The 24,080-nt window shown below is 43.1% G+C and overlaps 1 protein-coding gene across 2 annotated transcripts in view; it reads left to right on the forward strand.

Annotated features, from left to right (window-relative positions):
• Window positions 1–24,080, forward strand: part of Rgs17 (regulator of G protein signaling 17) — a 122,774-nt gene that overhangs the window by 69,908 nt on the left and 28,786 nt on the right. For both annotated transcript variants that reach the window (XM_045158916.1, XM_045158917.1), the window contains exon 2: window positions 4,748–4,891. In XM_045158916.1, the coding sequence (XP_045014851.1) occupies window positions 4,773–4,891 (119 nt within the window). In that variant the 5' untranslated portion in view covers window positions 4,748–4,772. The remainder of the gene's footprint in view (window positions 1–4,747; window positions 4,892–24,080) is intronic.

Below are 24,080 nucleotides of genomic sequence, written 5' to 3' on the forward strand. Positions count from 1 at the left end.
ATTCGGTCTTCTCCTTTATCTTGTAGAACTGTGGTTATACTATAACCTGTGTAAATGTGTGCTTATTTTCATATTGTTGACCCTGACCAGGATGTGGTGTGTCGGTGCCTTTGTTAGCTTTGGGTTTCATTTGATTCCAAGTTCTCAGCCAACTCCCCATAACATAGCACACCCCCAGGGCTTGGAAGATGGCTCAGCAGGTAAAGGTGCTTGCTTGCAAAGCCTGTTGGCCTAGGCTTGGCTCCCTAGGACCCTTAGGTTTCCAGATGTACAATGTGGCTTATGTGTCTGGAGTTCCTTTGCAATGGCAAACCCTGGCAATGACAAAACCTCTCTCTCTCGTTCTGTCCTCTCTCCCTCCATCCATCCCTTCATATCTCTCTCTCTCCCTCTCTCTCTCTCTCCCTCTCTCTCTCTCTCTCTCTCTCTCTCTCTCCACCGTCTTTTGAATACTAAAATATTGTATATCACTTCCCTGACAACTCATTAAGATGAAAATACTGCCAGGCATGGTGGGGCACACCTTTAATCCCAGCACTTGGGGAGACAGAGGTAGGAGAACAGCCTTGAGATCGAGGCCACCCTGAGACTGCAGAGCAAATTCCAGGTCAGCCTGGGCTACAGTGAGACCCTACCTCAGAAAAAAAAAAAAAGAAAGAAAATACTGTGCATACTGGAACTTTTCAATGTGTCTGCTCTACTTGTCTCACTTCTCTTATCTTTCATTTCCTTATTTATCTATCTTTGTTCTTCCTGCATTCTGGTTGTATTCCTCACTCCTGTCACTCACTGCTTTGGAGACTGAGAGGTCATTATTCTCTCCTCCACCTCTGTCTTCTCCTGGTCGTGTGCTTATGGTTTCCATTCCCATTATCCAGCATATGTATTCCTATTTCCTGGTTCTGTTTGATAATTTCTTATTTTTCCCATAGGAATAGTTTGCTCTCCTTTTTCACATTTACTTAAATGCGTGTCTGCTGGACTATTCGTAGGTACTCTTCTTATTGGTATGTGATGAATTGTATCTCCAGCCCCAGACGCTGAGTTAACTGTCTTCTCGTGTTGCTTTGACGCTCCCCACTGCAATTCTTCTCAGTTGTCTCCACCCTAGTCCCAAAGTGCCTCCTTCACCAGGATCTCGGGATTCTTTCCACCCACCAGTGGTTTGGGAGAAATTCACGGCTCAGTCACAGAACCAGTGGTCTCACCTGCATGGCCTTCCTTACAGCCTGCACCACCTGTACCTGGTGCCAGTGAATGGCTGGAGATGCCTTGCCATCACCTTTCCATAAGTGGCAGAACCAATCTCTCTCCCACTACTCATTGGGAATGAGACTTTTTTTTTTTTACTTTTAAAAAATATTTTGTTTATCTATTTGTTTACTTGAGAGAAGGACTGAGTGAGAGAGAGAGAGAGAGAGAGAAGCTATGTACCAGGGCCTCTAGCCATTGCAGATGAACTTCAGACACATGTGCCACCTTGTACATCAAATTTTTAGACTACAAATATTTACACTTATATGTAAGTTGGAGTAAAAAATATAAAAAAATAATCAGTAGCAGAAGCCAGTAAGCTAGAAAGGGACAATAAGGCGAGGAGGACTTAAGGGGATAGAATTGTATATATGTTAGTAGATGAACAGATTACTCGGGGTGGAAAGGCCCAAGTGAGGTCAGGGGAAGAGATGAGTAAAGGAAGGGTTAACCAAAATATAAGAGGGTATGAATAAGCCATGTGGAAATCTACTCTTTTGGGCAATGGCACATCCAGAAGCCATAGATTGTTACTAGAATTTTTTTTTAATAATTACGTACACAGTGTGTATATAGCCATGTTGGTACCATTTTTAGCCTCCTCCCGGTCCTCACCCCTCCAAAACGACCCTCCTCTTTGGGAAATATGGGTCGTGCATTGTTCAGTGCCAAGGATGGGATACCTTCCAATGAGTTGTTGGCTAGAGAGGTCCCTGATGTCCCCAAAACATTACAGGCCATCGCCAAGGCTCTTGGTTTCCCACCAGGAATAGATGGTAAGATCTTATTGCTGAAAACTCCACATGCTTGGGCTGAATGGTCACTGAGAAATCTAGCTGGAGCTGAGCTGAAAACCTCCTCCCTGTAGACCAGCTGACAGAAAGCTGGAAAAAGCTATGCTGTATGAAGCTCTATGGGAGACAGAAGTCATCAGTGGAGATAAGCAACGGACACTGAGAGCCTTAAGTTTGGTCAGCCAGGCCAAATGAGCCATCGGGTATAATAGTTGCATGTCTGTTATGGGAGGAACCAAGAACTCCCTAATTAGACTGGAGGCCTATTCCACAGGAGGGAATATATGCCTGCTACTAAAAACCTATGATGGGGAAGGTCATGAGCCCTAGGGGTGTAACGCCTATTGGTGTCTGGCTAAATGCATATATTATGCTCACCAAACTGCCCTGTAAGCACTTTTCTTAACATTCATATTCATATGTTAATGCTACTCTCACTTTTGGTTAGAAAACTTCTCTTTTCAGATGGCGGTGGCCTGGGATAACACAAAGGCATCATAGTGCTGAGAAGAAGTGACAGAGGAGTGCTCAGCACTAAGACATCTCTATCACACCTTCCAAGGCTCAGGGCTCATTGCAGAAGAGATGATAGAAAGAATGTAAGATCCAAAGGAAGGGTAGGACTATTTATAATATGCTCTTCCAGACACAAAATGACCTAGATACCACGACCTCACAGTGCCTGACACTACCCATACAAGATGCTCATAACAGGAGGAAAAATGATGACATCAAAATAAGAGACTGATTGAGAGGGGGATGGGATATTATGGAGAGTGGAGTTGTAAAGAGGAAAATGAGGGGGAGTGAATTATCATGGTTTATTATAACTATGGACATTGTCAATAAAAAAAATTAAGAAAAATATATTTTATTCATCTGTTTACTTATTTAAGAGAGAGAAAAGAACGGATAGAAAGAATGGGCCTCTAGCCACTGAAAACAAACTTGAGACACTTGTGCTGCCTTGTGAATTTGTCCTGTTTGGGTGCTTATGCTTTGCAGCAAGCACCTTAACCACTAAGCCATCTCTCTAGACCAGGAGAGGGACTTTGAAGCAGTTGATTCCTCTTATGAATTATATGGTGACTGTGGCATCTACTCCACTTACCTAGCTCTGTTTAGTGACTGGTATTAAAAGTTGTTTATTTTATTTTCAGAAATATGGTAGTTGTAGAAAGTTTCCATTGCTGCCTTAAGAACTCAAAATAAAACTTTTAAGAATGACCTCACCGGCGGGGCATGGTGGTCCATCTCTGTAATCCTAGCTAGCACCTGGGAGGAAGGGGTAGGGATAATAAGTTCAAAGCCAGCCTCAGGTCACATAGTAAGTGAAGGGTGAGCCTGGACTATGTGACCCTATTACAAAAAACAAAAATTCTTTAAAAACAACATCTCACAGTGCTCCAAAGTGACTGAAAGTGCATTTTAGCTTTATTAAGTATGACTCTCAGCCAGAACTATGACAGCATCTGTGTAAGATTCACATACATTCCATATTTATGAAAACCACCGTCCAAACAGAATTCACTCGTCTTGTGAAGAATTCATGCTAAATATGGTATCATTCTACTAGAATTAATAAGACATTGTTTAAAAAAAAACATCGTGGTCATTAGGTGTGGTGGCACACACCTCTAATCCCAGCACTTGGGAGGCAGAGGTAGGAGGATCACCATGAGTTTGAGGCTACCCTGAGACTCCATAGTGAATTCTAGGTCAGCCTGGACTAGCGTGAGACCCTACCTCAGAAAGACAAAAAAACAATTATGGTCCTAGATCAGATCTGAATCATCAAACAGGTGGCAACTCTTTGGTACTGGATGGTTACAAGTATATTTTGTATTCCAGTATATTTTACCTACCATCATATATTAATTCCACACAAATTTAATGACTTATCTTCCCTCCCATTCTGTGTTAAATGAAAGTAAACTTTGAAAGTGGAGCAACAGTTTCCAATACTGATTCCTCAGCAAAAAATGAGGCTGTGGAACAGGGCTTGCAAGTGTGTGCTCCAGAGAGAGAGGCAAAGGTGCCGGGAAGGATGCTGGGTGGCATATAAAGGAATAAAAAGGAGGCGAGAGTACCCCAGACAAATCCCCGGCCTTTCTTGTGGTATCAGTGTAGTTACAAATTTACAAGCACGGTTTGTGAAGCTCAGTTCTCCATACGGTCAACCTCAGTGGAGAAATCAGTTAGGGCACTCGCCACTGTCACTTAAAGGAATTCATATAGGTTCTGAAGAAGACTTAATCTTTCTTGAGTAAAGAAGGAAGTTAAACAGAAATTTTCAAACCTTATCATGTTTACTTTACCAGTGGTTGGATTATGGGGCATTATGGTCACCACAATTTTTTTTCTTTTGCGTGTGCAAGTATGTGTGTGGGTACACATATATGTGCAGGTGTGAGTGCAGGGGTGTACGTGTGCACATGTGTGCGCAGGCATGTATGTGTGTGGAGGCCATAAGTTGATGTCAGGGGTCTTCCTCCATCACTGTCCACCTGGTTTTTTTGGGGGGGCGCAGGAGCTGAGCTGAGGTAGGGTTTCGCTGTAGCCCAGGTTAACTGAGTGGGCGTCATGTCCAATCAGAGGGAAGTTGGTTTATACCCGCCAAGGCTGTGTGTGCCACTATTGCCCAGGCATGTGCTTCATGCCTGGCTGGTTGAAAACGTTCCATGTTTCGTTTCTTTCAGCCAGCTGGGCTCTGACGTCGGTGAGATGCGAAAAAGGCAACAATCACAAAATGAAGGAGCCCCCCCTGTGTCCCAAGCACCCGGGAACCAGAGGCCCAACAACACCTGCTGCTTCTGCTGGTGCTGCTGCTGCAGCTGCTCCTGGTAGGTGGACACCACACCCGAGCTAGGTTCTACCCGGGGATAGAGGAGGCTGTATACCCAACCTTCAGATCACAGAAGTCTTGCAGTACGTCTTATGCTACCAACACCCCCTCCCCGTTGAAAACGATTGCTGAGTTAATACGAATGTTCCGTGGGCTGAAGATATGGCTCAATGGTTAAGGGCACTTCCTGTGCAAACATGAGGGACTGAGGAAGCCTGGCAGACCACTCGAGTTAGATCCCCAGAGTCCACATAAACAGCTGGACATGGCCACACGCATCTGTAATCCCAGCCACATAGGTGAGGAGAGACCAGAGAATGACTTGAAAAAAAAAAAAAGCAAGCTCCAGGATCAGTAACAGACTCAAGTAAGAACAGAAGGGTGTTGGAACAGGACATCTGACATCTCCCTCTTACCACTGCAGACAAGCACATCGTGCCGTAGGTGTGGACATAAGCCATTTTTCATGAACACACATACCCACACACATGTACACACACATAAAAGTAATTTCCTCAAGCCAGACTCGGTGGTGCACGCCTTTAATCCCAGCACTGGGGAGGCAGAGGTAAGAGGATTGCTGTGAGTTTGAGACCACCCTGAGACGACATAGTGAATTCCAGGTCAGCCTGAACTAGAGTGAGACCCTACCTCTAAAGGATAAACAAACAAACAAAAAATTTCCTCAGACCTATATTTAAGTAAGGTGAAACATGAAAAATTACTGTATGGCATGGTTTTCCCCATCCATGCTTCTTACAGAAGTTGATAAAATATTATAGTTATTCACTGTTCTGTCAATAAACAGTATTGTCCAATGTTCGATGGTATAATACCCAAGAACACGGAGGTAAGGCCTGGCAGAATTGCACACAGTGTAGGTAGGATGCAGCTGGTGTTTGGATTGTTTATTCATTGTGTGCTTCTTCACAAGGAGTTGCTCATTCATTTGCACAGTCAGGTCACCATGAATCAGAGTTGCAGCCTTAGCTACCTAATCCTGACCAGAAGGTCAGGGTCTGTGTGTAGAAGGAAGGCCACATCCGTTGACTAGGATGTGTGAAATTCCAGCCAGAGGACTTGCCTTCCATCATCATCTATCACTAACAAACCCTATTTTCTCTTCATTTTCTTCCCTGGCTGGACCGTGATGAGGATAAGTCAGTTCCCAAGGTCCTGTCTTGTGTGAACTGTCCTTGATTTGGGTATCTCACAGAACCTCACACTTCCAACAAGTACATTTTGGTGAGAAAAAAAATCAACCCAAAGGCTGTGAGATTTATCTCATCTCTCAAGATGAAACTAGACTTACTGAGACTTTCTTTAGAACCCAAAGCTTTGGAGTCCTTCCAAGGTCCAGTTCACATGCGGAACCACAGGAGCGACAGTGGCCATCTCCCTGGCCTGTTCCAAACTTGGACCGAAAGTAGTTGAGTCACCCTGTGCCTGGACTCCATTTTTTTCTAGCATCCATGGAGGCTGTGTGTTTAATATGATGGTGTTTCACTATGGCCAAAGTGGAAGATGCAAAATGTTGTGTAATGTTGATGGTGCCTTTGATAGTGAAGGAACTCTAACTGCTTTAGTCCACTGCAGGCTCAGAAAACCCCCAGATGCTCCTGAAAAAGGCTAGAATCAAAATATGTGTGTGTGTGTATATATATATACACAATGTGTATATATATATACACACACACACATATATATATACACATATATATATACACACACATATATATACACATATATATGTATATATATACATATTCTTTTGTAGTAGCTAGAAGACCTGTTGCACCCATTCTCTCTCTGTCTGTCTGCTTGTGTATATATAACCATATATATATATGCAAGCAGACAGACAGAGAGAGAATGGGTGCAAAGAATTCCAAAGACATGAGCCACCTTGTGCATCTAGCTTACTTGGGTACTGGGAAATAAATGCAGGTCCTCGAACTCTGCATATTAGCATCTTAACCACTGAGCCATCTCTCCAACCATGGAGTAGGTTTTTATAAATACAGAATTTGCTTTCTGGATGATGATGATTCATTGTTAGGAAAAGTCAAGTATGATTCATCTGCATTCATTGTTAAGCCTGAGCGATTTCAGATGGAGGAAGTAGAGTTCTGGATGAGGTAAGTATCTCTCCCAGTGCTCTGCACGTGTGTGTGTGTGTGTCTGTGTGTGTGTTCCTCTATGACTCCAACAGAGACTGTTCAGATGGTCTTAATCTATGAAATACTTTGTGGATGCTCCATGCGGGGGTTAGGAAGTCAGATTGCTAGGGCTTAAATTGTCCTTTGTTGCCAACTGGGTGAACTGTAGCACATTACTTTATCTTGTCTTCATCTGTCAAATAACTAATATGAACTTATACATTAGAAGGTGGTTGTAACAACTAAATAAGGTCGTGCATGTGCTGAATTGTGAACAGCATTTGACACTGAGTACATGTGTAATAAGATTCACTACTTGGGCTATGGAAATTTTCATGTTGGAATAAGAAAACACTTACAAGGAGAACTGTGTAAAATTTAAAACTCAATATGTTAGATATAATGCAAAAAAAATCTTAGAAAATTTTTATTATTTTCAAAGAGAGAGAATGGATGGTGTGCCAGGGCCTTTTATCACTGCAAATGAACTCCAGATGCATGTGCCACTTTGTGCATCTGGTTTTGTGTAGGTACTAGGGAACTGAACCCAGGCCATCAAGTTTTGCAAGAAAGTGCCTTCAACCACTGAGCCACCTCCCAGCCCCAAGAAAATTATCTAAAATTGTGCATAAACTATTGCAAATACAGGTTACATGGTCTTAAAGATCACACGTCTGTGTGCATACTCTTGCAGTCAGATATTACAAGAACCTTATTGACCTGTTAAAACTTTTTTCTTAATGTTTTCAGATTAAAAGTCCAGAAAATAATCCAGAAATTGGATTTTTGCTGTGAGACTGTTAATAAATCCAGCCATTCATCAATTTAATGACAGGGATATATTCTGAAAACCGCATGGCTGGGGCAGTTCCTTATTTTAAGCATCTGCCTTGACGTGGATACTGGCGACTGGAACCTGGAATGCCACACTTTGGAAGCAAGTTCCTTTAATCTCTGAGCCATCTCCCCCAACCCACAAATTCTTCACTCTGGTAACATCATAGGGTAGACCTATGCAAAAGTAGATAGTTCAGATCAATCACTTAATGCGTGTGTGTGTGTGTGTGTGTGTGTGTGTGTGTGTGTGTGTGTGGGCATGCATGCATGTGCACATGTGCATAATTATGGGAATCAAGGAAAACCTCAGGTGTTGTTACCAAGGCACTGTCCACCTTTCCTTTGGGATAAGCTCTCTCTCTAGCATGGAACTGACCAATGAGGCTAGACTGGCCGACCAGTGAGGCTCGGATATTCACCTGTCTTCATGTCCCCAATCCAGGGGTTAGAAGTGCCTGGATGGTTTTCATTCTCTCTCTCTCTCTCTCTCTCTCTCTCTTACACACACACATGCACACACACGCACACACACACACACACACAGTGTGGTTTCTGGGGATCAAATTCAAGTCCTCATGTCTGCAAGATCAGCCCTATACCAAGGGTGCTATCTCCCTAACTCCTCAATGTGGCCTCCTGATGAATCAAGGGACTCAGTGAACATGAGATGAATGAGGCTGCTGCCAGCGAACCACCTTAGACTGTCTTATGGTTGATCTTATTTTTATGAGTAACGCAGTCTAACAGTAAAAAGTGCAGGGCATGAAATGCACAAGTTGGTAACATAGTCATTCATCAGCGAACACACACACCGCGCGTGCTAGATAGATTCCCACGCAACCTGCCGTGCAGGGCCAGCCTCACCACAGATGTTGCATCATGTCCTGGAACACAGATTTACCATGTCGTTGGTGTCAATAGGCGATGGGAGTTTATTACCTCCATTATAATCTGGGAACTGTCATATGTGATTTATCATTGACTGAAAAAGTGTGGCATAACTGTACTCAGTGTGACTTGCTTTTATTGTCATACAGACAGTTAGGGTCTATATAGCTTTTATTTACTCTCTATTTACTCTTGGGCACATTCTATATCATAACACTAACTAGTCCCTGAGCCTCAGATTGTCACAGAACAGACAAAGTCAAGAACAAAGTGGCATCGAGGAGCTTCGTAACCTTTTCACAACTTTTTAAAACATTTATTGGTTTATTTATTTGTTTTACAGAGAGACAGAGAAAGAAAGAGACGGAGAAAGAGAGAGAAAGGGAGGGGGGAGAGAGAATGGGCCCGGCAGGGCCTCTAGCCACTGTGAAAGAACTCTAGAAGTATGACCACTCTGGGCATCTGGCTTCCGTGGGTATCAGGGAATCGAACCTTGGTCCTTAGGCTTTGCAGGCAAGCGCCTTAACTGCTAAGCCATCAGTCCAGTCCCAACTTTTCACAACTTTTGGGTGACAGAGATCTGGGAGCCCCAAACACACGTTGCATTGCCTGGGTGCTCTATCAGGTCGAGAATAGAGGACTGTTGTCAGAAACTGCACCTATCAGCAACTGGTCACAATTACTTGAGTTCACAGTTACCCATGGTTTGAAATAGCACAATGTAAAATAAATAAACAAACAAACAAATAAGATAAATAGCTCAACACATACATTTACAAGCCCTTCTTTCTATTTAGTACAAATGATGTCATTTTTGCATTTGTGTATGAGATGTACACACGTGTGTGCGGATGCATGCACCCTGTGCATATTCCAGAGGAAACGCTAGACATTCTCCACTGTCATTCTTTGTTATTATCTCCTTCAGACTGAGCCCCTTCCTGAACCCAGAACAGCTGTTGTGCACCTAACTGGCTGACGTCCAGCTTTTTACTTGCATGCCAGTGATTGAATTCAGGCCCTCACAGGCTCTTGTGCTTGTGCAGCTAATACCCTTGCCTGCTCAGCCATCTCCCTGGCCTTGGAGTTCTGTCTTTTTCTTTTTAACATAAATTCTTACTGGCATATATTCATTGTATACGGTGACAGGTCCCATGAAGACATTTCCACACATGTACATTGTGTACCTTGACCACATCTTCTCCCCCTTGACCCCCACCTTCTTCCCCTCAGTTCCATTATTCCCCAAGATCTAAGCAATTTGGGTTTTCTAAAGGGATGGAAATTAAGCTGCCTTGATCTATGGATTTTAATTATGACTGTGTTTGTGCAATTGCAAATGAAAACATCCTTTACACACACGTTTTAAAAATATTATCATTGTGCTTTGATTTTAGAAAAGAAAATTGAAACGGGTTTTTAGAGTGAAAAAAAAAATTTCAAACAGAAAGAAATGTTCTTCAGATTTTCCAGGCTAGGTCAAAGGAGCAGAACAAAAAGAAACATGAAAAAATGTAATTTAGGGACTAAAAACAGTTGAAAATCAAAACATGAAACAAGTATCATTTATGCATAGGAATGGCCATCTTGTGGCTGGTTTCACTTCCTTTTAAGGAAATACAGTGCTATAAATATAAGTGTCTATATCTAGCAATAAATATAAATATCTCACCCTCACTTCACATGTTATAGGCTTTTCAGATAATATAGTGTTTCCTCCAAATGTTCATTTCTCATTTGTACTTTATGGTTAACCCATCTCTTGTGGGTTTTTGTTGTTTTGTTTTGTTTTTTGAGGTAGGGTCTCAGTCTAGCCCGGGTTGACCTGGAATTCACTATGCAATCTCAGGGTGGCCTTGAACTCACAGTGATCCTTCTACCTCTGCCTCCCTAGTGCTGGGATTAAAGGCATGAGACAGCACATGCAGGTTTTTTTTCTTTTTCTTTTTCTTTATTTATTTTGTTGTTGTTTTGAGGCAGTCTCACACTAGCCCATGCTGACCTCTGACAAACTCTGTAGCCTAGGATGGCTTTGAACTCATCATGGTTCTCCTTTTTCTTTTTCCTTTCCTTTCTTTTTTTTTTTTTTTTTTTTTTTTTGCAGTAGGCTCTGGCTATAGCCCAGGCTGACCTTGGGACTCACTCTGTAGTCCCAGGCTGGCCTCGAACTCACAGTGGTCCTCCTACCTTTGCCTCCCAAATGCTGGGATTAAAGGTGTGCACCACCACACCTGGCATCTCTTGTTTTTTAATTTATCCTCAACTATAAATTTATGACTATGTTTATTTTAGGAAAGGATTCAGAGAGTAAGTATATAACCGCTGGTTTTGCCAATGGCTTTGCTCAGCTCTATATTGAGAGTGAGTTCAGACGTACTTCATAACAGCTACTGAGCTCACCCATTCCCCAGCCCTATCAGAGCTGCTTCCTTCCTGAAACCAGCCTGTCTTCTGTCTGTTCTCATGGAAGACCATTTCAAGATGAGGAAAGGAGGAGGTTTTGACCATTTAACTTACACATTAGCCATGGGGGTCGAAATCACAAACAAAATGAACAGTCTGGGCTGAGGAGATGGCTCAGTTGGTTAAGGACTTGCCTCACAAGGAAGAGGACCTGAGTTCCATCTCCAGAACTCATGTTAAAATGCCACTTGTGATGGCTCATGGCTATAATCTCAGCACTAGGGAGGCTGAGACAGAGCATCCTTGGGCCTCACTGACCATCCAGTCTAGTTTATGTAGTCAATTCCAGACCAGGGAGAGTCTTATCTCAAGAAAAGAAAGAAGTTGGAACAAACCTAAGAGGAATGACATCTGAGATTATCCTCTGGCCACACACACGCACACACACACACACACACACCTGTACACAGATATGTACCTGCACCACACAAATAGGAAATCTACACATGAACTAAATCTTTTCTATATGATTCCAAGTTAATTCTGACCAGGTGAAAGATTTTTTTTGTGGTTGTTGTTTTTTGTTTTTTGTTTTTCAACGTAGGGTTTCACTCCAGCCCAGGCTGACCTGGAATTCACTATGTAGTCCCAGGTGAAAGATTTTTCAAGACCACTTCTCTAGAGGTTCAAGTTGACCGTAGCAAGTAGAATAAGTTGCCTCCTCAGGTAGTAATCTTACTGCTGGCTCCTTATGTGAAAGAACCCTTTGAAAGGTATTGCACGTTCTTCCTCAGTGGCTGTCAGGACAGCACTAAGGATCTGAGCTGTGGGAACACTGAGGTTGCATCTTCACCAGTGCGTTACAGACTAGCAGCTCCTCTGTGCTCTCAAATGCAAAGGGCACCAAGAAGGAAGTCTTAACGTAGAACTCTCAAATTTTACCTTGATTATAAAGCTAAGGTGTAAGTGGTCTAGGAAACATCTCATAACATCAGAGGTTACATTAATACAATCCTATACTCCACACTGATGTGTTTTTTTGTTTCCAAACAAACTCCTTATGTGCTCATGACTCAATACCTGGCTGCTTCTAATGGTGTAGAGAAGTAAGACAGGATTCCATGTGTTTAGTCTTTAAAAATGATAATAAAAAAAAACAACAACACTTAGAAAGTAGTGGCCATGGTACTCACGGCTGCAGAGGGACTGACACTTCCTATACAAGGTCTACATGATCGGAGGCAGGAATGATGACATCGAAATAGAAACCTAGCTATAAGGAAGAAGGGGTTCAGTGGTGGGGGGGGTCAGAAGAATAAAAAGAGAGGGTGGTGAGAGGGGATACTGACCATGGTATATTGTCTATATGGATGGAGGCTGCCAATAAGACGTGTTTTTTAAAATTTTTATTTATTTATTTGAGAGTGACAGGCAGAAAAAGAGGCAGATAGAGAGAGAGAGAATAGACACACCAGGGCCTCCAGCCACTGCAAATGAACTCTAGATGCGTGCGCCCCCTTGTGCATCTGGCTAATGTGGGTCCTGGAGAATCGAGCCTTGAACCGGGGTCCTTAGGCTTCACAGGCAAGCGCTTAACCGCTAAGCCATCTCTCCAGCCCAAGATGTGTGTTTTTTTTTTTTTAATTGAGCACAACAGCCCTTAGCTACCATTCCCCCAACAGGGTCACATGACCTCTGTTGAGTGGCATCAGGTGATGGCCACAGCCTTGAGCCCCTAGTTTCAGTTTCCAGTGGACTGGAACTTTCTACGGTGATTTTACATACTTGACTCGGTGGTGTGGTTTGGATGCACAACATCCATCACAGGCTCAAAGGAACATTTGAATATTGGTTCACCAGCTGTTTGCTGGAGCTATGACGAGAAGCTGTGGAACTGTGTGCCCCTTAGAAGGTGGCAACTGGCCGGGAGACATGGACGGCTAAGGGTAGACCTTTCAGGATTATACCCACTACTGCTTCCACTCTAGCCCTCTCTATTTCCTGCCTGCCACTGTGAGGTGACCACACAGCACAAATTCCCAACAGCTACAAACGGGAATGATCATACCTTTGGCAGCCCATGCCTTGTCATGATGGGCTGATATTCCCCTGAAACTGTGAGCCAAAATAATCCTAACCAGCACACTTACATAGAAGCCTTTGGTTGAAACTAATGCCTTCACTAAAAGCAATAATCATTGAAAACACTGTGGCTTGCTGAGTGTGGTGGCACATGCCTTTAATTTTAACCCCAGCACTTGGGAGGCAGAGGTAGGAGGATCGCCATGAGGTCGAGGCCACCCTGAGATGACATAGTGAGTTCCCAGGTCAGCCTGGGCTAGAGCGAGACCCTGCCTCGAAAAAACAAAAAAAATAAACACTGTGGATGGCTTGCCAGGCATGGCGGCACACACCTTTAATCCCAGCACTTGGGAGGCTGAGGTAGGAGGATGTGGTGAGCTTGAGGCCAGCCTGAGACTACATAGTGAATTCCAGATCAACCTGAGCTAGCATGAGACCCTACCTCTAAAAAACAAACAAAAAAATAAATAAATAATAAAAGTACTGTAGCCAATTTTATAGGTCAGAAAACCAATGATCTCCTTGATGCCTTTCATGAGTGACAGGGACAGGATTCGTTAGCAAGCCTTTTAATATAATCTAGTGCGTGGATGGGGCCACGTTAATGTGGCACATGCAAACTTTTCATTCCCTAGTTTAATATCAGCCATTCCAACTGGGACTTTTCTACTCCAACGCAAAATCTCATAAACTACTGGTATCGCCCACAAGATTTGGCCCAGGGCAGCAGATTCTTTGCAGCAAAGTTTTTTTTCACAGAACAAATTTAGTAAACCAGTCCTCTGAAACGAACATTGTCTCCCTTTCAGACACACTAGTTCCCAGAGTTCCCAGACCGTGGGATAGGTCTCCCTAAGTAAATGTTTGCCACTTCATAAACATGCTTTCGGCCGTCCCCCACCCCCCGTCCATTTTTAACAAGTACCACAGCCCCTCTAATTCAAAACAGTGCAAAAAAAAAGTCCTATTTTATCCTCCAATGCTGTCACACTTGTGCTCCCTGCCAATGGAAATACTAAGGCGCATGCCTTAAAAGCCAGGGGATATTTTTTTGAAAAGAAAAAAGAAATGCAAGTCTGCACCACGGTGAAGAAACGATGCCCTGGAAATAAGGCAGCTGACTTAGACAAGTGAAATCATTATTGAGGCTCCACGGAATAAATGCCTCCTGTGGGCCTGTCTCCTCAGAGAGCTGACTCTTCATTCATAGGAACACTTACTAACACTGTGTGATAATTTGCTCTGTGAAGGTTTCCAAAATACTTTAACCAGATCCTCATATATCCAAGTAGTTTCAAAATAAAGAGAATTTTTCTGCATAATTTCTTTTTTTTAAAAAAATAATATTTTATTGCCAGGTGTGGTGGCGCACGCCTTTAATCCCAGCACTTGGGAGGCAGAGGTAGGAGGAACGCCATATGTTCAAGGCCAGCCTGAGACTACATAGTGAATTACAGGTCAGCCTGGGCTAGAGCAATACCCTACCTTGAAAAACAAACAAACAAAAATTTATGTTTTTATTTACTTTTATTTATTTGTTCCAGAGAGAGAGAGAGAGAGGCAGATATATAGAGGGAATGGGAGCACCATGTCCTTCAGCCACTGCAAACGAACTCCAGACGCATGCACCACCTTGTGCATCTGGCTTACATAGGTCCTGGGGAATTGAACCTGGGTTCTTTGGCTTCATAGGCAAATTCCTTAACTGCTAAGCCATCTCTCCAACCCTTCTGAATAATTTCTATCTATTATGTGAACTTTAAGCTACACAACCAAATGACATTTACCAGTGGGACCTAGGTTTCAGGGCCCATATAATACAAGCTAAAAAAAATGGAGATTAAAGCTATGAAACTTCCATATATCATTCATTCATTCACTCAGTCAATCAATGAAACAATGCCTTTTATGAATATCCATTGTTGCTTGGGACTGTTTTATCTCATTGTTCTTTCTCTACCCATTGTCTCAACCTCACAGAAAACAAAGTTGTTAAGCAACTGAATCTAGAATGGACACTTAACTTTGACTCCCAGGTTATCCTGTGAAAGAGTTTATTATGAAAGCTATGTCTGGTCACATGTGACAGATGTGGCTGATTCCTGTCTATTGTGCAGCTGTAAACATAGACTCAACCTCTTTCCATCAAAGGTATATTCTGTGTACCCTTTCTGACTCTTCATTTACTTTACAAATGAACACTTTTCTAAGTGTCACATTGCATGATTTGCATTATCAGTGGAAAGATGGGTAGGAAAGAAGTAAAATAATAAATGAAAGTTTTATGCCTGGGTTTATTTAGACATAAAAGGAGAATGATCAGCTGGATGTAGTGGTGCACACCTTTAATCCCAACACTTGGCAAGCCATGATTCTGAGGCCACCCTGAGACTACATAATGAATTACTGGTCAGTCTGGGTTAGCTACCCAAAAAAATCAAATAATAATAATGATAATAATAGCCCCAAAAGGAACAGGAAATGAAGATTAATTCAGTTCAAGTGAGAAGAAGACCAGACCCAGCTTAGGAATTAAGGTACCTCCCATTGCTATAAGCAAATTTAGTGAGGAATCAAGGAAGTGGCCTGGTGGAAACATTGGGGACAGTTATAAAGCCATACCTGGCATGGTCCCCTGAGGCGGGGAGGGGGAGGGGTAGAGAAAAGTCTGCAGTGGGAGGTGTCTGGTGAGGAATGATTGGCTTGTAAGAGGACGCAGAAGGATGGCACAGCCGTGGGCTTTGGAAGAGCCATGCTATTTCCCAGAGTGCCTGTGGTGAGTGTGGGGAGGAGCCCTGTGTAAGAGGCAGGGTGGGAGCGATGGCAGAGGGCGGGAAAGGCTGAGGGTGCAGGAGAGAGGATCTGACATGGAAAGGAAGTCTCCTGGAGGATACCTAGCGGAGGGGAGAGCCTCCCTCCAATAGAGAGCCCCAGGGCCCTCTGCAGACAGGAGGGAAAGCGCCTGGCAGGTGGGGGACCCTGGGAGAGGCCTGGAAGGCGACTGACCCCCCCCACACACACACACACCTCCACCTCCTTCAAGCCCAGGAAGCCCTAAGCAGTCTTCCCACATGGGTCAGTGTCTTGAGGATGTCTGTGCCGGGGGATGCATCATGTCCCAGAGTTTGGGGGTGATCTTGGCATGGACTAGTTCTGTACACATCCATGGCCACACCTACCCTGTAGACCAGGCCAAACACAGTTTGGGGCAGAGTAGGACTCAAAACTCTCTGTGATTTTTTTTTTTTTTTTTTTTTTTTTTGCCTGCTAGTGATTCACCAGTTGGATCCAAGCTTTTGTTTCTTCCATGTCCGTGTGTTCTGTCAAATTATATGTGGTTTTAGTAGTGGCATTCACAAAAATTCAAATTCCAGCTGTCACAGGATATTTATATATGTAATTCATTTTCATGCTTTTAAATAGCCAAAAAAAGACATTCTTAACTTATATTATGTATAACTATATTATTATATGGTAGGTGTTTGAGTAATATTGTCTGAATGAATAATTAGTTTAGATATAATAGTTGAGATTATTTTAATATATTTTTGTGTTTTATTTATTTATTTATTTATTTATTTATTTGAGAGCGACAAACAGAGAAAGGAAGAGGCAGATGGAGAGAGAGAGAGAATGGACGCGCCAGGGCTTCCAGCCTCTGCAAACGAACTCCAGACGCGTGCGCCCCCTTGTGCATCTGGCTAACGTGGGACCTGGGGAATCAAGCATCGAACCGGGGTCCTTAGGCTTCACAGGCAAGCACTTAACCGCTAAGCCATCTCTCCAGCCCTCGTTTTCTTTCTAAAAATATTGATCTACCTACGTACTTATTTATTTACTTGCAAGCAGTGTGAGACAGAGAGAGAATGGAGATGCCAAGGGCTCTTGCCACTGCAAAGAAGTTCGAGAAGCACGGGCCACTTCGTGCATCTGTCTTGACGTGTGTACTGGGGCTTCGAACCCAGGCTGTCAGGCTTCACAAGCAAGCACTTTTAACCACAGAGTCACCTCCCTGGCTGGGTGTATCTTTTCATACAAGCAGGATTACTGAATAATCACAGGAAAATCAACTCCCCAAACCTATCCTAAGTGTTTCTCTTTACTGAGGGGAGACAAAGCAGACCCCAAGACATGGCTCAAGGTACAAGACGGGGGTCGACGGGGGTCGCAGCTACCTGCACGAGAGGTGGCTTCCACCGCAGGTTCTTCAGGGGCGCAGGGGTGAAGCTGAAGGAGCCCGTGGGCCGCTTCTTCAGGAGTAACACAACGCCGGTGGGATTCTCTCTCAACTTTCTCACCAGGTTTTTTAGCTGCCACCCCACCTGCAAAGCAGGAGGGAGAGAAAGGACCAGCTCATGAGCAACGGCGAACCAACCTGTGACTCTAGATCTCAAGGCAATGTGAACAAATAAGTAGATAGAAATACGCTCCTCTTAGCATTTCTTAACATGGTAGAAAATGAAGCAGAAACTGTAAATTAAAATTATATATTTGTATATACATATATATGTATACACACACACATGAGGCTGGGATTGGTGATGGACACCTTTTTAAATAATTTTTTGTGTATTTTTATTTATTTATTTGAGAGTGACAGAGAGAGAAAAAGGCAGAGAGAGAGAGAGAGAGAAAATGGGCACTCTAGGGCCTCTAGCCACTGCAAACGAACTCCAGACGTGTGCGCCCCCTGTGCATCTGGCTAACGTGGGTCCTGGGGAATCAAGCATCGAACCAGGGTCCTTAGGCTTCACAGGCAAGCGCTTAACCACTAATCCATCTCTCCAGCCCAAGATTATTTTTTATAATATGAAAATTTGTGTTATGGAAATTGTTTTGAAGTATGACAGGCACATTTTCCTAAGACAGTGTAATTGTGTGTCTGTGATGTTTGTTAGGGCATCATTGTTCTTCATTTCTCTTATGTGTGTATGTGTGTGTTTGTAGTAATCATACAGTAGTAGTAGCAATTTTTAAAATATTCTTATAACATTCGTTTATTTGTGTGAGAGAGAGGGAGAGACAAAGAGGAAGATGGAGAGAGAAAATGAACACACCAGGACCTCCAGCCACTGCAAACAAACTCCAGACACATTTGCCACCTTGTGCATCTGACTTATGTGGGTACTGGGGAATCAAACTTGGGTCCATAGGCTTTGCAGACAAGCACCTTAAATGCTAAGCCATCCCTTTAGCCAGGTAGTAATTTTTAGTAAAGAGGGGCAAGACTCTGGGAGAGAGCAATCAAATCTGTTTACGTCTGCTGAGCTATAAAGCCGAGGTTGGAAAGACAAGAATGATTGGCAGTGAAACAATAAAAGTCCTTCATTGCCATCTAGAGTTAGGACCTTACTCGGCTTGAAACAGGAAATAATTGAAGATTATTAATTAATGAAAGGACACAGTCTACTTTATGCTTTAAGTATGTCCCACTAGAGGAAGTAGGAAGTATCTAGAAGAATTTGACAAAGAATAGAGGACGTTTTATTTTTGCACTTTCCCTAAGAAATGTCCTGAAACCCAAAATAAAGAAGGAAAAACAAAAACCACAAGCAAAAAAAGAAATGGAGAGAACTGAACATTCAGGAATACATTCAGATGTGCCTTCAAGAATTAGTGATGGAAGGCGGAGGGATGACTGAGCAGTTAAAAGTGCTCCTGTGCAAAACCTAATGGCCCGGGTTTGATTCCCTAGTACCCACATAAAGACAGATGCGCAAAGACAGTGCATACATTTGGAGTCCATTTATAGTGGCAGGAGGTCCTGGCACACCCAAACTTGCTCTCTATCTCTCTCCCATCCAAGTACTAACCAGACCTGACCTTGCTTAGCTTCCGAGATCAGACAATATTGGGAGCATTCAGGGTAGTATGGCCATAGACTCTCTGTCTCTCTGTCTCTCTGTCTCTCTGTCTCTCTCTCTCTTTCTCTCTCTCTCTCTCTCTCTCTCTCTCTCTCTCTCTCTCTCTCTCTCTGTGTGTGTGTGTGTGTGTGTGTGTGTGTGTGTGCGCCTCTTTCTCTCCCTCTCTCTCAAATAAATAAATAATAAGAAGGATAATTAGCAATAGATGAGAAAGAGACAAGGGTGACTCCATGTTGCTTTCTTGAGTAGCTGACTTGACCTTGCCAGTGGGTCTGTAAGATGAAGCAACAGGAAGTTGTTCAGTCTAGAGATAAAATGACGGCTTCAACTCTCTGTCTTTGTGGCACTCACCACTTAGCTCTGAGAATGGAACTGAAGCTTACAGGGCAAGTCCACTTTAAGTGCGCAGCCTGAGATCAGGAAACAGTACCCAGAAGACGAGAGCCATGGCCTGAGGAAGAGTGCGGAGGAGACGTCCAAGAGTCTCGAGCAAAACTCAGCGGCGAGGTGCCACCAAAGCCAAGGGAGTAGCATTTCACAAAGGCAGAAGTAAGGCTGCAGCTAATGCAAGGAGACCTCGTCTGGGAAGGACGCTGAAGCATGCTGTGATCTGATGCTGGCTGGCCAGTTAACTGATGAACTGCCTGCAGGAGAAGCTCCCTTCAACCCGAGGTGTGCGAGGAGCAGGAAGTTGGGCAGACAGTGCATGGACTCCTTTGTAAAGGTGCTGAATGAGACCCTGTGATCCTTTGCGTTTGAACATTAATAGGGAATTTTATGTTCTGTCTTATGTAAGACAATATAATTTATTTTTCATGAAAATAAAGATGATTATGTTAATATCCTGGGGAATCAGTGCTGCAATTTTCAGCACCATAAAACCCATACTTGGGGGCTGGAGAGATGACTCAGCAGTTAAGATACTTGCCTCCAAAGCCTAATGACCTGGGTTTTATTCCCTAGCACCTGTGTAAGTCCAGGTGTGCAAAGCGGCATGCGTATCTGGAGTTTGTTTACAGTGGCTAGAGGCCCTGGGATGTCCATACGCTTCCCTACCTCTTTATGTCTCTCTGCTTGCAAGTAAGTAAAATAAACATTTTTTAAAACCCATATTTTGGACTGCGGTTAAAGCTACTTTCTTGCAAAGCTTGCTGAGCTGAATTGATTTCCATCCTCCCCAGTACCCACGTAAAGCCAGAAGCAAAGTGGTGCATGTGTCTGTGATCCCAGATAATGGGAGGCAGAGCAGCCGATTCTCAAGCTCTCCAGCCAGCTAGGCCAGTGCCTTTTCGGTGGCGAGAGACACTGTCTCAAAGATGGACGGCAGAAGAAGAACAGAGAACCTCGTGGTTGTCCTGTGACCCCCACACATGCTCTGTGGCACACGTGCCCATGCACACACATATACATCCATACACGTGAACACACAACTGGGCAGAAATTGAAAGTCTAAGAAATCCACGTGTTCTTTCAGAGATCGGTAGACCATGTGCGAGTATACATCACGTGCATAGCAGTAACTGTTACTAAGTGTGGAGCAAGCACGTAGCACCACTCCTCTTTGATAAAAACTATATAGACTAGCCAGGTGTGGTGGCGCACACCTTTAATCCCAGCACTCGGAAGGCAGAGGTAGGAGGATTGCCATGAGTTCGGTGCCACCATGAGATGACATAGTGAATTCCAGATGAGCCTGAGCTACAGTGAGACTCTACCTCAAAAAAGAAAGAAAACTATATAGACTTTAAAAATATTGAACCAGGCCTGCAGGGGTTGCTCAGTGGTTAAGGTGCTTGCCTAAATAGCCTAGTGACCCGGGTTTGATTTCCCCAGTTCCCATGGGAGGCCAGATGGACAAAGTAGTGCATGAATGTCAAGTTAGTTTGCCATGGCTAGAGGCCTTGCTGCACCCATTCATTCTCTCTCTCTCTTCTGTATGTCTCTCTGCTTACAAATAGATGTTTTTTTTTTAAAGCAATTGAGCAATTTCAGTTAGCCACTTCAATAAACTGGAGTAGAGTAATAACTCAACTAGAAGGGTTTTTTTTTTGCCACATTTAAGAATTGTACACAAGGGGCTGAAGAAATGGCTTAGTGGTTAAGGCACTTGCCTGCAAAGCCAAAGGACCCAGGTTCAATTCCCCAGAACCCACATAAGCCAGATGCACAAGGGAGGCCACGCATCTGGAGTTCACTTGAAGTGGCTGGAGGCTCTGGCACAACTATTCTCTTTCTCCCTGCCTATTTCTCTTTCTCTCTCAAATAAACAAAGACAAATAGAATTTTTTTTTTTTTAAAAAAGAACTGTACACAAATTCCTGTGATGTGTCTCTTTCAAATGAAACCTCTTATCAAAATGTACTATGAGACAGAGAAAGAACAGTCACCCTGGGATTAGACAGAACTAGGTCTCTACTGGTTTTGTGACTTGTAAACATGTTACTCTGACGAGTTACTTAATTTCTCAAAGGCAGGCTCAGTCAATTCCCTTGTAAAATGTGACTAGGAAAGTATGCAGATTGTTACAGTTCAGCACATGTTACAGACCTCTTGGTGATCCTTTATTAATAAATATGAGGTACTGTTTCTTTGAAAATATTTATTTACTTGGGAGGGAGGGCGGGAGAGAGAAAGTATGGGCACACCAAGGTCTCTTGCTGCTACTAATGAACTCCAGAAGCACATACCACTTTGTCTCTAGGTTTACATGCATACTGGGGGTTGGGGAATCAAACCCTGTGCATCCAGTTTTATAAGCAAGTGACTTTACCCACTGAATAGTCTGTCTAACTAAACACAAGGTATTATTTCTGAGCTCCTCACAAGTTTCATGATGAAGGGACTTAGCAGCCGTGGTAGCATGTGATCATTTTATGCTTGGCAGTGTTCTCACTACCTGATGTCTTTTAACGTACTAGACCCTTTCTGAATCCTTTGTCACTGTACCTTTATCTCCTGGCTCTCACTAACTGGCACGTTCCTGGAAGAATAGCCAGAAAATTCCCAGAGTATCAGAATTCACCAGGACTCAGTTTCCGTGTGTCTCAAGAAAATAGTTGTCAATCTATTTGTTCTGAAGGAGTTCTCTCCCTCTTACCCCGTAGAGTCCCAGGGACTGGAAAGTACTGGTGAAGGTATGCATGGTGGATGAGTGACTCCACCAGGTATCAAATATATTTCTCAGGCGGGAGAGATGGCATATGGGCTGGAGAGATGGCTTAGTGGCTAAAGTACTTGTCTGTGAAGTCTAAGGACCCAGGTTCAATTCCCCAGAACCTACATAAGCCAGATGCATATGGTGGTACATGTGTCTGGAGTTAGTTTGCAATGGCTAGAGGCCCTGGCGTGCTCATTCTGTCTCTCTCATAAATAAATTAGTAAATAAAATATTTTATCTGATATTCAAACTGTTAGAGTCACAACTTTTTCATTCTGCTCTTTATGAGAACACAATTTAAAATCAGAAGTTTGAGCTCTAGCCTAACTAGTACATTAAAGACGCAGATGATTAATCGCATGTCATTTAAAAAAAATGATGTCTGTTAAGTGCGCAGAAGTTCTTTGGATCTTTTTTCATTTCCAGGGTACTTGCTTTTCCAAAAAACCTTCCAGTAACTCACTTATAAATTGCAAATAAGCCAACAGTAGGTTGAAAGAACAGCTTAAAAATAGGATTTCAGTCAGTCTGAGAACTGAAGTCAAAGAGTCTGGTGGGTTGCATGTACTATACCATATTTGTTTATATATTCAGTCCTGCAATTCTCTTAATTTTTAATATTTGAGAAAGAGAGACATAGAAAGAGGAAGACACAGGTGGACAATGGGCACACTAGCCTCCTGCCACTGCAAATGATCTGTGGGCACGTGTGCCACATTGAGCATCTGGCTTCACTTGGGTACTGGGGAATCAGTCAGGGTTTGTGAGAAAATGCCTTTAACAACTGAGCAATCTCCCCTCCCAATTCTCTTAACTTTTAAGGAAAAAAAATGATACTTTGGGTATGCCAAATCAGAACCCTAAGCTTACACTCTGGATGCAGACTCTAACCATGTAGTCTCTTGTAAGATGTGGATCACATCCAGAATCAAATAGCTATGCCGATGAATCTAAAATGTATGTCATAGGGATTGAAGGAAAAATGTAATACGGATAGAAAAGGGAAGTTTGGAGGCTGAAGAGATGGCTTGGCAGTTAAGGCACCTGCCTGCAAAGCCTAAGGACTCAGGTTCAATTCCTCGGTACCCCATGTAAGCCAGATGCACAAAGTGGTGCATGTGTCTGGAGTTCAGTTCATTTGCAGCAGCTAGAGACCCTGGCATGCCCATCCCTCCTCTCTCAAATAACTAAGATAAATAAAATAGTTTTTAAAAAAAAGAAACGAGAAGGGAATTTTGATAACCCATCTTTTTAAGCATATGCATATGGATAGGGGAAAAGGAAAGAAGAAAGTAAAAGAGAGAGTGAAGAGACCTGTCTTCATTTTCCATACATCAAAAAGAATCCAATGTTTATGCACAGCCCAAACTGGAATTGAAGTAATGTGGAGAATCCACACTTACAACATTTTAAATTTTAAAAAAGTTTATCTCCTACTCTTTTAGCAGTTGAAAACCATCCCTGCTATTGTAAGAATGTCATGGCCATTTTCCAAACCTACCCCCAGCCCTGTACGAGACGGCAGAGTGCAAAACACCTTGTTATTGAAAGCACGGCAGCAATGCTAAAACGCTCCCGCTGGCTCTTTTCAAGACTAATGCATTTCCAAGTCAAGAGACTTTGGACCAGGGAGTGTTCAGAACGTTTTCTCAGTGCCAAAAAGGAAAAATGGCTCCAATGCTGCACATTTCCCCGAGATTAAAATTCATCCCCCTTTGGACTTTATGGACACATGCACACACAAAATAAGTGAACAACCATTATCAAATTCCTTAGAATGACGTAATGATCAAAAGT

The sequence above is a fragment of the Jaculus jaculus genome, chromosome 9, assembly GCF_020740685.1.
Source record: "Jaculus jaculus isolate mJacJac1 chromosome 9, mJacJac1.mat.Y.cur, whole genome shotgun sequence".
In the NCBI taxonomy this organism is placed as follows: Eukaryota; Metazoa; Chordata; class Mammalia; order Rodentia; family Dipodidae; genus Jaculus; species Jaculus jaculus.